This window comes from Catharus ustulatus, chromosome 1, assembly GCF_009819885.2.
Source record: "Catharus ustulatus isolate bCatUst1 chromosome 1, bCatUst1.pri.v2, whole genome shotgun sequence".
NCBI classification, from domain to species: Eukaryota; Metazoa; Chordata; class Aves; order Passeriformes; family Turdidae; genus Catharus; species Catharus ustulatus.
Window position 1 is genome coordinate 48,607,915 of NC_046221.1, and position 16,433 is coordinate 48,624,347.

Consider the following 16,433-nt stretch of genomic DNA (forward strand, 5'->3'; position numbering starts at 1 on the left):
TACACCCAATTAAATTTAGTTTTAGTTAAATAATTTCTCTTTTCACAAGCATGTATTTGAACTTATGATGGCAGTAGGAAGTGTGGTTCTCAAATGTTTTAGTTACAAATAAAGATAAAGCAAGAAGTTCCCTCTCCCAAAATCACATTTTTTGACCAAATTACCTCTTTTTCCATGAAGTCAAACTCAGCAGCACAGGTATACATTAATGTATCAAAATCCTTGTAGCCAATAAATTTAGATTTCAATATATTTCCTATATGAGCCTGGTAGGATATACAGGAAAGAAATACCAAACTGTAGTAAGCAAAAACTGTCCTGTTTTCCACAACAAAATAGTATAAATATAAGAAATCATATTGTATTGAGATATATTTTTAATTAGAACAGAAGTTTATACCATTTACATTATTGTTACAAGAGCACCAAAAATCTACTTCCGGGGTATTACATAACATCTTTGAGTGTAACACAGATTGTATGGTCTTAAATAAAAAGCAGAAAACAGCAGTAAAAAGGGTGTTACTATTGTGACTGTATTCAACAAGAGTATAGGTTTGCATAGTCATATTTTAAGACGTGACCTTCCTATCTTTTAGGGTCTTGATACACATCTGCAGACAGGTTTTTAACAACAGAATAAAGGGGCTGAAATACAGCAAAGGCCGTACTTGTTACAACAAGCATTTCAAAACTGTCATGAAAATTAATTTAAGAGTGAACTGACATACTGAGTAAATAAAGGTGTAGGAGAAGAAAGCCAAGACAAACGAAGCCCTGTAAATTCACATTTAAAAACAAACATAGAGCATTCACTAAGACAAATGTAAAGATATTTGTGTTTTCACAAATTTCGGCAGTAACATCTTGAAGTAATAATACATAATGAAAGAAAAAGCAAATATACAATCTCTATCCCACTTCTGCAAAACAAATTTTGGAAATATAGCAAAGTATATCAGTAAGATGTCAAAATCAAATATTAGGAGTGATAAAATTTTTTAAATATACCAACCAAATACTTTGATAAGAGAACTTACATCGTCGGCTATTCCAAACACAAGAGAAGTCAGGTATTTCAAGGTGACTGTCCCAAATATCCAGGCACATCCTTCAATGACCTTGAAAAATATATTTAGAATTAAATGGATGTCTTTAAGTTTTATAATTTTTTTTCTTTTTAAAAAGGCTTATTAAATTTAGCTACTACTTATAAACTCTCCGATGTTACAGTTGAAATAGTTTTGCGCAACTGATTGACACTACAGCTGTACCACTGCATACAACACCGTAGCAGAGGGGGTAGCATAGTTATCTTTTAACAGCGGCAGCCTCACTGTTCCATCTGTTTTGCACATATTAGTGTGTAGGGATTGTTTTTGGACAAGAGCTGCTCCATATTACTGGGTTGTGCTGGCCTGGTAATTCAAATCTTTGGAGGAATTTGACAATTTATAGCTCTGTCTCAAGATGATTTGACATTAGAAGTTGATGGAAATACAAACAAAGCATGTACAGTTATGACTTTTAGTTATATATCAATTTTATTCCTGTACCAGAAAGGTTAAATTCTTGGCAGTGTAGCTTAATCTACTCCATTCTTTATAACATTGAAACAACTGAATAGGACAACCTGTCTCAGTATCTTGTATTTGGGACTCACATCAGATGCTTTAAGAGAGAATGCAACAAAAAACTGATCTTTGCCCTAGTGTAACCAGGGTTTTTATGTGATGATGGGCTGTATTCAATTTTCTCATTTAATGGCTGCTAAGAAACCTAAATACCTAGGAGGTATCCTAATCATTTACTGAATGGCTCTAGGTTTTTTTTTTCCCCACAGTAACTTTCTTATTCCTGATAAGCTTATTGGTGCTAGCATAAGAGGCATTAAAAAACATAATTACAGTAATTTCACGTGTATAAGGCAGACCCTTTTGACTAAAATTTTGGTCTGAACCCGGAAGTGTGCCTTAAACCCTGGAGCACCTTATATATGGACAAAGTTCGGAAATTTGCCAACCTGGAAGTGCGACCTGCGAGCTGAGCCATGAGGGGAGGCAGCCCTGCGGGAGCACCGAGCCGCGAGGGGGGGCAGCGCCGCGGGAGCACCGAGCCGCAGCCGTGCTGGGGGAGCGCCGAGCCACGAGCTGCAGCAGCACCACAGGAGCCGAGCCACTCCAGCAGCACCAGCCAGCACTGGGGACGGGTGGGAGTGCCGGGGCCTGTAGCACAGGGAGGGCACCTGGGGTTGCTTTTAAAGGCTACACCAATCTGTGAAAAATGTTTGCAAATTGAGCACCTGCCAGTAAACCACGCGGTTCTGTTACTAATTTGTTACTTTATTGCGCGTGAATCCTCACTGCCAAAAAAAAGAGCGCGCCTTACACTCCAGGGTGCCTTATATATGGACAAAGTTTGGAAATTTGCTGACACCTGGAAGTGCACCTTATACTCCGGTGTGCCTTATACTCGTGAAATTACTGTATATTCTACTTTTATTCAATGGCTTTGTCATATTTACCTTTATTTTACAAGATGTAGAATCCTAATGTATTTTAAAATCTCAGCTATTTGGTGACTCTACAGATTACAGTAATTTCACGAGTATAAGCCACACCCTTTGGACTAAAATTTTTGGTCCGAACCCAGAAGTGTGGCTTATAATCTGGAGTGGCCGATATATGGACAAAGTTCTGAAATTTCCCAACCCAGAAGTGCGAGCCACGGGCCAAGCCGAGCTCGCGAATTGAGCAACTGCCAGTAAAACCCGTGATCGCGTGATTGTTACAAATTGGTTACTCTGTTGTGCAGCAAGTGGAGTGAGCTCCAGCTGCCAGCGTGGGGGAAAGCCGGGGCCCCCGCCAGCGGCGTAGCGTGGGGGAAAGCCGAGGCTCCCGCTCGTGGCGTGGTGCAGGGGAAAGCCGGGGCTCCTGCCGGCAGTGCAGGGGGAGCGGAGCTCACGAATTGAGCACCTGCCAGTAAAACCCGCGATCGCGTGATTGTTACAAATTGGTTACTTTGTTGCACGAGTATCCTTGCTGTGAACAAAAGTGCAGCTTATAATCCGGTGCAGTTTATATATGGACAAAGAACGGAAAGTTGCCGGCACCCGGAAGAGCAGCTTATAATCCAGTGCGCCTTATACTCGTGAAATTATGGCAATAATTATCTTCATACTCTACCTAAAGGTAATAGTTTTGGGGGAAAGCATTCTAGTTTTTTAGGTTTTTTTTTAGGTAAGATACACTGAGTGGGACTACATGCAGTATTTACAATGTTACATATGAATTTACAAAATTTTTTAAAAATTCTGCTTTCTCTGCAGGTCCTTCTCTGTGATTTCCATCAAGTATTTTCCTTCTTTGTGCCTGCTTACTAATGAATTGGTGTTTTAGAGACCTTTGCGTAGGAATACTGAGATTTCCCTGCTGAATGGTAGCACCTTATTTGGGATCAATTATTTTATACACGCTTTTAGGGTCGAGGTGGTCTTTTCAAAACTAACCATTTAATCCCACCCTTTCTTTCTGACCTTCTAATATTCATACCTTATTTCATGGAGTTAAATTTTTTCTACAGTTCCAGTTAGACAACTTCTTCAGAAAGTTCCTGAAATTTATGTACATTACATTCACCCACACACCCTTATTTATATCCTTCAGAGGAATCAAACACTTTTGCAAGGCATGACTTCATTCCACAAAGGCTGCACTGTCTCTCATTATGCTGCACATACGTACAGCTAAACAATTTCCTCATCATACAAGTTCTTATTCTTTTACAAAATTTATTAGTTTGCTGTTTCACAAGTGTCTTGGATCTCCATTTTAGAAAACTGACATGAAATTTGCCTACACTCTGGTTTTCCGTGGTACTACAGGTCAGGCATGTATACATGAAGTTTGCTATAAATATTTTAATTCCTTCTTATTCTAATTCCTGTATAGTAACTGTATGAATTTCATACGGTTTTGCTAACAGCTTACCCTTCATTTAATACAAATGCCTTAAGTTAGGCGTAAGTCTTGGTAGGCTCCCATTTCAGGTGTTTTTACATATTAATGTTACATCTTAAGCAAGTCACTTCTCATGTTCTCTACAGTGTTGTATTTTATTCATAATGGTTTTGGGAGTCTTCTCCCTGTTTGGACACGACTTCTACTACCGTCCAGCCTCACCCACACACCCTACAGTGTTTGACTTGCTTCCCTACATAATTTTAAGGTGTTTGCTGCTGTCACAAAAATATCCTTACAAATTATATAGATTCCCACATGTTAGTGAGTATCTAATGCAGTACCTTAATTTCCATTTCTGGAATACTGTTAGCATTTTACTTGCCTTTTCTAAATTGACCTTTACTTTAAAAGGATTTCCATACAGATCTTAAGTTTTGTAAACATGAAAAGTTGGCAATTTAAAATTAAACATGTTGCCATTGAAAGGCTATTTCAGCTTTTTGATGTAAATGCATGTTTATGCTTCTTTATTTCTTCAGGAGTTTAAGATTAATTGCTGGGAACATTGACAATTTATTAAAGACAGTAGTTCAGCTATATTCCTTGATTTTCAATTATTAGAAATAAAACCAGAAGCTATTTCTGTAGTTGATTAAAAAAAACCCAAAAAAGTCATAGTTTTTCTCTGAAATTCAAAATATATGAATACACATACCCATACACAGACTTCTCTTTTGCGCCTTTTCAAGACTTTTGGACTCCATTCAAGAATTCCCTAAAAAAAAAATTAATGCATATTTTCAGGTAATGTAATAACATCAAGCTATTTCAGTACCCTGAATGAGAGGTTTTTCCTTTCGGTAAGCCTATTGCATCACATATTTATTTATTAAAAAATCTTTCATAATTAGTACAACCTGAGATACTAATATATATAGTATGAGTACAAGCAATGGAAGACTACTTTTCTCCTGAACGAGTAAGGACAGTCTGTATTATTCAGTTCAAGCTTCTTTAAATCAAAACCAATGGGAAACTGAGATCTGTCTGCTTCTGTGAATGACAAAAGACTGAAGCAATAAATAAATTACTGGCAGCATAATACAAACAATTTTTAAGTAAGGCAACAGAGCATGGAAGGCGGTAGGAGTCACTCTTTTCTGTTTCACAATATGATCATTTTATGAAACAAGGAAGACGCATTTTAGGCTAATTTGATGAACAATATAATTAAAAGCTTCCAGAAATCCAGTCCATATGTGAGACTGAGGCCAATATAAGCACCCAAATAGCACACAAACAACAAATACTTTTTTAAAAGCAGAAAACAGGCAAGGAACTCAGAAGGTTGAGAACTCAACTCAATTTGTACTTAATATATAATGACAAAAGCTACTACAAGAAATGAGAATAGATTCATAATGAGCCAACTACACTACAGCAAATACGCAGCCAAGGCAGTTTACTGCTAATGTACATGAGGAATTGCCACACTCTCAGTGATTGACAAAATACAAAGAGACAAAGAAGAAAAAAGAATCAAAAATTAAGATGATTTGCAGCAAGCTAAATAGGATCTGCTCACAACACTTCATCTCCTAATTCTTACATACATAAATCCTTTAAGAGGAACTACAGTAATTTCACGATTACAAGCCGCACCTGATTATAAGCTGCAGCTCCGGGTGTCGGCAACCTTTAGGCCTCTGTCCATATATAAACCACACCTGATTATAAGCCACACTGTCATTTGCCACGAGGACCCACATGCAACAAAGTTGCCAATTAGTAACAGAATCACAGGACTGCGGGGTTTTTTGGTTCAGCTTGGGGCCAGGCGGGCTCGGCCCGCTCGGGGCTGCTGATGGGGCCAGGTGGCCCAGGGACCCGGCCGCCAGTGGGAGGTGGGCACGGAGCCCCCCTGCCTTCCCCCTGGGCCGCGGGGCCAGCAGGAGGGAGCCTCCCACCTCCCCCCTGGGCCAGCAGGAGGGAGTCCCTGCCTCCCCCCCCCCCCCCCACCCAGCGCTGCCCCCCACCTCCACCCACTGCACAACAGAGTAACCAATTTGTAACAATCGCGCAATCCCGAGTTTTACTGGCAGGTGCTCAGCTCAGCACCCTGGCTGGCACTTTCGGGTTTGGAAATTTCTGAACTTTTTTCATATATTGGCCACTCCTAAGTGTAAGCCGCATTTCTGGGTTGGGAACAAAATTTTAGTCAAAATCATGCGGCTTATAATCGTGAAATTACTGTACACAAACTGAAAGAGGTTGGGTTTTTTTTTTCCTATTTAAAGAAAAATCAAGATAATGAATGGTGAGATGATGAATCTTCAGTGAATAATTTTGCTAACACAGTGGTATGATATAGCAGTTTCAGTCTTAAACCACTGTTATATATGGTTTAGTCATTTGTTCTGCACTAGAAGATTTACTATCAATAACAAGCATTTAAATGAAGTTCCTCCTTGCTCATGTTCTTGTTTTACAGCCACTCTAGTCAAAATTACATACATGGTATATTTTACATTTTTATTAAAAGAAGAGCACTGTAAAAGCAGAAGAGCTGAGTCTTAACTAAATTTCTCTTACAAAGAGGCTTTGGTGTAAATCATGATTTCTTGAATTAATATTTACCCTTTCACCAGATATCTTTATGGTCTAATTCTGTTCTCATGTGAAAGGTTTCTCATCTGTCTGGTAATGCAGTAGTTTCACATTTTACATCAAAACATATACAACAGTACAGCACTGCAGCCTTAGCACAGCATATGATTCTTCCTAAGAACCTACCGAGATAACTACTAAAGATGCAGCATAATATGATGTCAGTAACATTGAATTACCAAACATCAGAATAAAACACACCAGAAGAGATACCTGAAAGAAGAAAATAAAAGTTATTCAATTTAAAACAGAAAAGGTAAAGATTACCTAATCTGTTAACAGCTTTAAATTTAAAAATACCTACTTTACAGCAAAATGCAAACCTGATAGTCACACTTGCAGATTTGTTCTGAAAACACTGATTGTAAGGAGTTAATGGCACAGCTGGTAGCCAAGTATAGATTACTGTTTTTATGTATTAAAAGTATGCAAGAACAAATCCTGGTCATAGCATAAATTTCTGTAATACATTAGCTACATTTCTGAAGTTATTTCTAAAATACTAATTTTTTTCTAAATTACTGTATGAGTTCTCGCCATCCTGTTTGTTACCTTTTAGAATTCTGGACAAAAAAAAAATATAGAATGTTTGATGTCTTCTTTCTTCCTAACTGACAAACAGATATTTAAAATACCATCATCATCAAAGTCAAGGAAGCAGAACTCTGACTTGATCATATGCACCTAATTATATAAATTTGAAAGTCAAGGCTGAAATACAACTTTTATCCACTATCCTTATCTCCTGCGCTCTCTTTTTTAACAGAAAAAAAATCCGAATTATATTTTCCAACTTGGAGGGCAAAAATCAATAAGCAAGCTGTCTTCTTTTATACACAGGAATAAGGAAAAATAACAGTAATTTGCAGACTTTTCTACTTCCCCCTTCACATAGTTAAGACTTTCATTTTCCACGGAAGGAGGAGGGTAGGAAGGAGGCAAAAATTGAAAACACCACAAAACAGACTGGCAGTTTACCCAGTCTCACTAATCTATCTCTGTAATATAACATGACTGTTTATCTGTCTGAAAATAGGCTATTTATGGCACTTCAGCACCTAAATTATGATATAGCTACTGACATAAGCTAGAAAGCTTAAGTATGTCACCCTGGTTCTGTCAAAAAACTACCAAACAAACCTGCTTTATATAAGAAATGAGTTGCACAGAACACACCACTGCCTCTAGTTTATCATTTATAGTATTTTAAAAAAATGCTTGAAAACATATAAAATATAATTCAGTTTCTTTTCTGGGGAAATATTCTCTTTTTGCCCACTGACTAAGCATAGCACAATTTTAGCAAAAAAAAAAAGTATTTTTAAACATCATCACATTTCTTAAAAAAATTGTCTACCTCTTCCTTTACATTTAGAACTTTAACCTCACTTCAAAAAGCAAAACTTGATCATTATCTCAACTTCAAAAATGAAAATCAGATATTATGCAGAAACTTACACATCTTTTACTTATCATTTACCTTCTTTCTTCACTTTCTCATCCAATTTTGAAAAAAAAGAAAATTTGGTTTTCAACTTCACCATTTATTTTCTTGTTCTCCTTTCTAAATATCTCCTCAAATAGTTAAACCACAAGATCTTTGCATGGTCAAGACTACAACAGTTTTCAAAACCCAATTTTAGTTCCAATCCAGACCCCTCCCTCCCTTATCAATGCAAGTTTTCAACCTTTGTGCAACTACGGAAAACACTTCAGACAAATGGTCTCTTTTCATGCTTTGACCTGTTTGAGAGGATTTAAGGTTTTTTAAATAAAAGTATTACCATATGAGCAGATAGTATCTTCTGTAATTTGCTGGAGTCAATATAACCCATAATACACACTGCAAATAATGAAGCTATCTAAAATCAAAAGTGAAAGGGAAGTTAAAACAATTTGCACTGGTGTATGCCTTCATGCAAAAGAAAAGATTATTCAAACAATCATTAATTTTTATTGCTACTTTTTGCTAGGTACTTAGGCATTTCATAATTATTTCTTTCAAAAACCCCGTTGTGCTCTAAATAAGAATTATCAAATATAGTTGAATACTTAAGAAATAGGTATTCAACTTTATAAAAATGCAAGTCACCAAAATACAGCACTAACACATTACCTTTCACCTTTAAATTTAAAACAAAATTAAAAAAAAAAATGAACACAAAATACCCCAAACCAGACAAGCAAAAACCCAAACAAAATAAACCAAATCAAATAAAAATGGGGAAAAAAACCCAACAAACAAAAATTCCCAAACCAACCAAAACCAAAAAGCCAAAATATATCCGTCAAAACCACAAAAGAATTTAAATTTTTCAGCAAAGTATGGAAACATCCACAATTTGCCACTGAAGAAAATAAGACTTTTTGACTCATTGATTAGACAGCCCCTTAAAAGTTGTATGGGAAATTAGTAAAATTATGAAGTGATCCTGAATTTTCAAATTTCAGGCTCAGCATTTTAAACAGGTTATAGTGACAATTTTCTCTCAGTATTTTACAGAATTTATTGGTTTCCTCTTATGCAGTTAGAAAACTTGCATACCACAGTTTAAATTGATTGTTTAAAGCTATCAACTCAAACCAGGCAACATCTGCTTCAAATAAGGCAGAAAAGTGAAAAGGTCTGGAGACAGATTGATTGCAGCACCAGGCTACATTTCAACCAACTCAAACACTAAAAAAGTTGCTGTATGACAGTATTCTACTGTTCTAATCAGCATTCACTAGATTTCAAGGCTAACTACAGTTATCTTAACTACCCAAAATCTCAGACTACAGCACTACTCACAGACTTATCAAAATTACATAGGAAATCATGCAAAATCATGCCAAATATTACATGCCATGCAAACACTGGTACATTTAGAAAATTATAACAGCCTGAAGAGATGCAAGATCAATACATTTATTTTTGTGCTTCAAAATACAAATTTTTTTTCTTGTTCTAATGAACCGATCTCAGGCTAGAGGCTGCTTATTATGGGAAAAGTAAATAATTTTAGGAGACAGAATGCTAAGTGATGTAAATGGTCAATTTTTAAACTCAAGACTAGAAAAATATTGATGTGATAAATGGTGAGAATCTTTCCTGACAGAAAGAATCAAATCTGGCTCAAACGAAAGTGCGAGTATAGTTGTAAATTCAATGGCTGTCTATACAAAGCAGTCAGTTTCTCCAGGTTAGACAAAGAGGCTGTTTAGAGGTAGATATGGGCTTACCTGAGTTAGAAGAACAAACTGAGCAAACTGCCAGGGAAGCATGAAAAAGATATTAGAAACACACAGTGCAATCAAGCTTCCTGTATTAATACTCGGAATCCTTGGGAAAAAGAGACAGAATAGGTATCAGTAAGTAAAATTACACAAGTGTTTGCATATAATTGAAAAGTACAACAGAAAATGCAATAAAAACACAGTTACCTTGGAAGATAGATCAACCACAAATAACACAGTTCAAGTAAATTTAATCTTTTTTTTCCTTGAGTTTTCATGACAGCCGCTCTGATGTTAAACATTCCTTAACTCTTTGATGAGTCACTGACTACAAAACAAGTCTTCTCCTGGCAGTACACAATAGAGCAGGCCAAAGTATGCCATTTGCAAGTGCTTCACCTTCTTGTGACAACCACTTCCATTTCAGCTGAAATCACAATTGTTTCAGAATGGTCTGCATTTGAAAGTGATTTAACTCCTCTCTCACACATTTTTTCCATATCTAGTTTCTGCAACTTTCTGCTAGCAATCCCGAGTGATATTTCATGACAAATTCATGAAACTCATCTGCAACTGAAACCTCAGTCTATTCTCCATGTCCTGAAATAAATGCTATTTAAAATATTTAATCCTGTATTTGATTCAAGTTCAATTCCAAAACATGTTGTGTTTCAAATTTCACTAAATTCTAGAGAGCACATATCTTTTCCTCATATAAACAACACAAATTAGTGACAAGCATGAAATACTTTTGCTTTATACTTCAGCAAGTACAAATTAGTATGACCTAATAAAGAAAAATTGGTAGTTATAAGTACTAAGTTCAGCTAAATCATAAATACATTGTAAATCTGATGCAATGGAATTGCTGGAGAAGCCTTTAAGTATGAATGGCCATGCTAGTTTTCTAAAACAGAGGCAGGACAGTAACATAATCATGTTGCAAGCCAGAAATAATAATGGAAAAGCAGGGCTAATTAACTCAAGAACATCCCTGCATTAATGTAATTAGACTGCTCTAAATTGTTGAACTAGTTAATGAGACTAGTTAATTAGTCATAGAAAACTGCAAGAACATACTACCTTTGGGTGCCTATAGCATCCTCTGTTGCAAAGCATAGGCTTACTATGTGCAGCCAACATACCACTCTCCAAGAGGGACAAAACCAATTGATGAAGTATGAGCTTGTTTCTCATTGGAAGGAAGGGACATCAACCAAAAATTCTGATTTTTACTTTAGATATGCATTTGCCAACACAGTAATTCTGATTTTTATGTTAATCATGTCTTCAAGTTGCAAAGTTTTCCTTTTAATAAGTGAGTAATATGACTGCAGTTCTACTGGTGCAGCGTCTGCAATGTAACAGCCACAGGAAAGTTTCTCTGTTAATAATACCATTGTTATGGCACATGGAGGCATTGAAATTAATATTTAAATAAAGACACTTAAATAAATGTTCAATGACATTCAATTTTTTTAAAGTATTGTAAACACCTAGTATAAATTGAAAGGTACCTGAGAATATAGGTCAAAAGCAACATCTGCATCACAAGGAAGGGGTATGAGAAACTTTCACGAAGAGGTGGAGTCCACATGACACGAGTGCACTAAAAATAAGAACTGGGTTAACTGGTAACATTGACTGATACATTTAGATAAAACCACACATTTGTATTTCAAAATGAATGACGACAGATACTCCAATAAAGCAAAAACCAAGCTATATGAGGTTTTAGTCAGAAAGTTTAAAAGACAAGCCAGGAAGCAAAAAAGAGGAAGGAAAAGGAAGTGGCTTTGACACTTGGGGCCTAACATACACCGTTTAATTAAAATAGATCATTGCTCATTCAAAATGAAATGTGACAGCTAGAGAATATTCAGAGTAAAAAAGGACAGCAGCTACTTGTTCCTGATTCTGCTGATATTACCAGCTCTTCCAGGTAAATCATTCTCAAATTTATGCAGTGACTTGTGTGGGGAAATAAATCTGAAGGATAAACCAATATATTCCTCATTATGTTAGAGTTCTTCAGATTATAAGCACTTCACATTTCTATCAGTAACAGCATAAAGTATAAAATCAAAGCAGCCCTCCAAAACAGGCCAGTATACTAAACTTATGAAATTAAGTTCATACAGACCCTGTACTACTTATACATAATTTATGTATTTCACTCTTTAACCCAAATAGAGCAAAGCATAATACAGTGAAGTCAACTGAATAGTTTTTTTTCATTAATTTCTTAATTAATGGGGTTCATGACAAATAAATAATGGCCTCATAGCAAATGGCTCAGCTACAGCTGTTGTCTCCAATGTTTATATTCAGTTCTTTACAAAGTGCTTGCATTGACCATAGAAAAAGAACAAATACAACTTAACAGGAGTACTTTGACATACAAAAAACAGGTTCAAATTTGCTATCAAGAGATTTGGATTAAAAATTAGAAATAGAAGAAAAATATAATTCATCTTAACATGGACCATAATGAATCTATGAAAAGCTCATAGGATACTGTTACAAGGATGGTCCTTTTCATTTGTTTCCTAGAATCTTTAAACCATTTTTTAAAATATCATTTTATCACACAAGTCACAAAAATCAACACTATGTAACTCCTTGGTTATTGTCTTGCTATTTCCCAAGTACAGTAATTTCACGACTATAAGGCACACCCTTTTGACTAAAATTTTGGCCCGAACCTGGAAGTGCACCTTATAATCCAGATGTGCCTTATATATGGACAACGTTCTGAAATTTGCCAACCCAGAAGTGAGAGCTGCGAGCCAAGCTGGGACCCAGAGGAGCTGCGGCCGTGCAGGGGAAGCTGGGAACCACGAGAGCCGCGGCCGCCGGGCGGGGGAAGCCAGGACCCGGTGTGGCTGCCAGGCAGGGGGACGCCGGGACGCAGCGCGGCCACCGGCCAGGGGAAAGTGGCGCAGCCACCGGCCGGGGAGAAGCGGGGAAAAGTGGCACGGCCACCGGTCGGGGGGACGCCGGGACCCGCCGCGGCCGCGCGCTGGCAGCCGGGAGCTGCGAGCCGTGCCAGCCGGCGTTGGGGGCGGGCAGGAGTATCGGGGCCCGCAGCATGGGGAGGGCGCCTGGGGCTGCATTTAAAGGCTACACCGATCTGTGAAAAATGTTTGCAAATTGAGCACCTGCCAGTAATTTGTTACTTTGTTGCGCGCGGCACAGCTCCTCACTGCAAAAAAAAAAAAAAAGATGCGCCTTATAGTCAGGTGCACCTTATATAATGTACAAAACTGCGAAATTTGCTGACTCCCGGAGGTGCACCTTATAATCCAGTGCACCTTACAGTCATGAAATTACTGTATGCTAAATTAATAGTGTAAAATTAAAGCAAAATACAGAAACCCATCACATGAATCACAGTCCCCGATGTCTAGAACACTCTTTGTAAAAGTTGCATCAATAATCATTAAAATAAGCCTTTCATAAATACATGTATTATTGTACTGTCCTCAGCTGACTGCACAGATGTGACGACTTAATGTTTTTAATAATCAATAATCTAATTAATATAATCTGATTATTCTAAAGCAGTGTAGTAATTTTGAATATTTCTCCAGACTACAGCAACACCTGGTTTACCAAATCTTATGATACTGAAGAAGGTAAGAGGAAAAAAATGATGAGCATATACAATCATAAAAAGGAAGCATTACACTACAAGTGAATTGACAAACATGGGCTATGCTACTTTTCTATATTTGGAATGTAACACTACACTCAATAAAATGCGGATGATTTTCAAGGCTGTAAGTTCACTCTGCTGCAGGTAGAAAAATCAGATTTGTCTAAGTTTGAAATCATTAAAACACAGTAGCACAGCACAAACGAAAACATACAGCCCTAGGTCACTAGCTCAAAGCCAGAGAGCGTTTTTACATACTGCTTCTGCACAGCATTAGAGCTGAGATACCAAGGCTTGCAGATCAGGCTTACTTGTGTAGCTAAGTTCTATTCTTCCCAAATAGGAAAGGAAATTTTTAGCAGCTGGTCTAGCTTGACTGTACACAGTCGACCCACACAGGATGATTTGCACATAATCATAAGCGTACTGAAGAACTGGGCATTTCTTTCACACACACAGGCACACCCACAACATGGGATTCAACAGAGACCCAGTGAGGAGAGACCCCCTGTGTACCTGTAAATAACTACTTTAACTGCACACACAAAATTATCAAATAAGTCTGAGATACTTCACTCAACTACGATCCAAACCCAAAGTGCCAGCTGAGATCCAACGCTGCACCTCTGCAAGTATTTTCTACTGTTCTCCAGAAATCCATACAGTTGAGCCTGAATCAGTCACCTTCCTTAAGCCCTAAGGGCAGATTACATCTGTGTAGAGGTATGTAAATCTGATTTCACACCATTCTCCAAAATACAGTATCTGTGCTTTTTCCCCAAGTAAAGTCTTTCACAGAGAGAAAGAAACTCTCCTACAATCATCTATGGATAGAACAGCACTGTACCACAGTGAAATAAGTGGTTTTTTGACACCACTACCTTAAAGTTTTCGACGTATTTCTTTCCAAAGCTACACTTACACCTTCACAGACTTGGCAAAACAGTCCCTATTCCATTAGTATTCATTAGCAAAGGATGAAACATCATGCCACTTCAGGATGCCATTAAGAATAGAAATCCACATAAAATACTGTATTTACACTTGCAGAGCACAAAAAAAAAGTTTAGCAACTCTAATGTTTACCTGTTCTCAACCAGTCAGTTCAATATGCATGGGTGACAATGTTTTAATGTTTAAATTCTTAAATTCTTTAAATATCCCCATGCATGTGGGATATTTAAAGAAAAGACATTTCAAATGAAAATAAAATAGCTATTTCATCACATAGATTTTTTTACAAAACTGTCAAAGCTTACTGTGAATGGAAGCATCTCTAATTCTATGATGTACAATACATGCTCTTACAACTCAGTGTTCTCTAAGTTCAGCTCAATAAAATAAGAAAATATAAATTCAACCCTAAACTAAATTATAAGGTAGTTAGATTCCATTTAGATGATCTTTACAAATTTCCATTCATAAAATGCGCACTAAGGAAAAAAACCCAACAAAATAGCCCAAGGAAATCAGAATGAAAGCTATGATTTTTCTTCCAAAATATGAAAAAATAACATGAACAGTATTAACTGGTAAAACTAGGAGATGCTTTAAGTGATGGTTTCTTTTCTTCTTCTTTCCTGCAATGCAGCTTATTTAAGTTTAGCACTGGAATCCTTTATACACATACACTATTTCTCAGTTCTGTGTATCCTGAGTATAGTACATAAGTAATGCAAAGGTTTCTTTGCACTTTTCTTTGTATTGATGAATTTCCAGTAAAATAACAAGTAATTTAAAGAAGCTTCTGAAGCTTACTCATACAGTATATGTAACCCAGTTATGTGTGGTAAGGGAACAAAAATAGAGTATTCTGATGTTTTTAAACTAAGTCATTGTGCTATTAAGTTTCATTTTCAGGACCAGTTTACAATATGTTTCTTTTCTGATTTTTTATTTTACACACTAAAGTGACATTGGACTGTGCTATGTATTTTCCAGTCATAATCTATTTTGCTTTTAATTGTCTTATTTTAATTGAATTTAAGTTTTTACATTCAATCTCAAATAAATTAGCAACATCATTACATTTAATGAAATCAGAATTAGCTTAAACTTCAATAATAATTTTTTAAAAAGGAGTTGTGGGAGAGGAAACTTACCTCTCCATGATTGAAAAAGAAGCACAACACGGTAACAAGGCCTCCTAGACGACTCCCACTGTGAAAATAAGAAAAATAGGTACAACAGAAACTTATGATGGTCAATGTTGCTTAAAAAATGTGAAGAAGTACTTGTGTACTGGTAAGTTTATTGGGGAAAAGGGAGGAAAGCTTTCAAGCATCAAGGGAAGGCAATCAACACAGTACACACAATATTAAAATACTAGTTAGTCAGACAGTGTTTATTTCAGGGCAAACCTGTCCTTCATACATAGATTCTTTTCCACAGAACACCAATTTTAATGTTAATAACTTGGAAAACAGTTATTCCACTGCTCACAAATTTCAGTTTAGATCATTACATCTAGTGCCTTTAAAAACCAGACAATATAAATGCAGTACTTCTACCCTAAGACGTTGAGCAGTAAATTTCAGAATCTGCATGCCTAATCACCCAACAAAAAATTCCAGTCTGGATCTAAAGATTAATTTAGGGTAATCAAATCAAGCACATTCAAAAAATATACTTAAAAATTAAGTCATATATAGTCAATGCAAGATACAATTTAATTTTTATGTGAAATACTGTAATGTTAACAGGAGGAAGTTTTTAAAGTCTTTTACCTAAGTATTTTTTACATTTCCATAAAAATCAAATTCACCATTGAATAAATAACAAAAGTAAACCCAAAGATATTACTTATATTTTTCCCATTTCAAAAGAGCAATAGATAAGGCTCCTATTTGAACAGATTTGTAATTACAGTAATTTCACGATTATAAGCCACACCATTTTGACTAAAATTTTGGTCCGAACCCGAAGTGCAG

General features: G+C 36.5%; 1 protein-coding gene across 2 annotated transcripts in view; it reads right to left on the reverse strand.

Annotated features, from left to right (window-relative positions):
- The window catches only part of DPY19L1 (dpy-19 like C-mannosyltransferase 1), a 52,592-nt gene that overhangs the window by 16,958 nt on the left and 19,201 nt on the right, over positions 1 to 16,433 (reverse strand). For both annotated transcript variants that reach the window (XM_033058622.2, XM_033058630.2), the window contains exons 8-15: positions 15,606 to 15,663; positions 11,363 to 11,454; positions 9,852 to 9,951; positions 8,414 to 8,491; positions 6,756 to 6,842; positions 4,678 to 4,737; positions 1,041 to 1,121; positions 165 to 266 (exon numbers count right to left, since the gene is read on the reverse strand). In XM_033058622.2, coding sequence (XP_032914513.1) covers positions 165 to 266; positions 1,041 to 1,121; positions 4,678 to 4,737; positions 6,756 to 6,842; positions 8,414 to 8,491; positions 9,852 to 9,951; positions 11,363 to 11,454; positions 15,606 to 15,663 — 658 coding nt within the window. The remainder of the gene's footprint in view (positions 1 to 164; positions 267 to 1,040; positions 1,122 to 4,677; positions 4,738 to 6,755; positions 6,843 to 8,413; positions 8,492 to 9,851; positions 9,952 to 11,362; positions 11,455 to 15,605; positions 15,664 to 16,433) is intronic.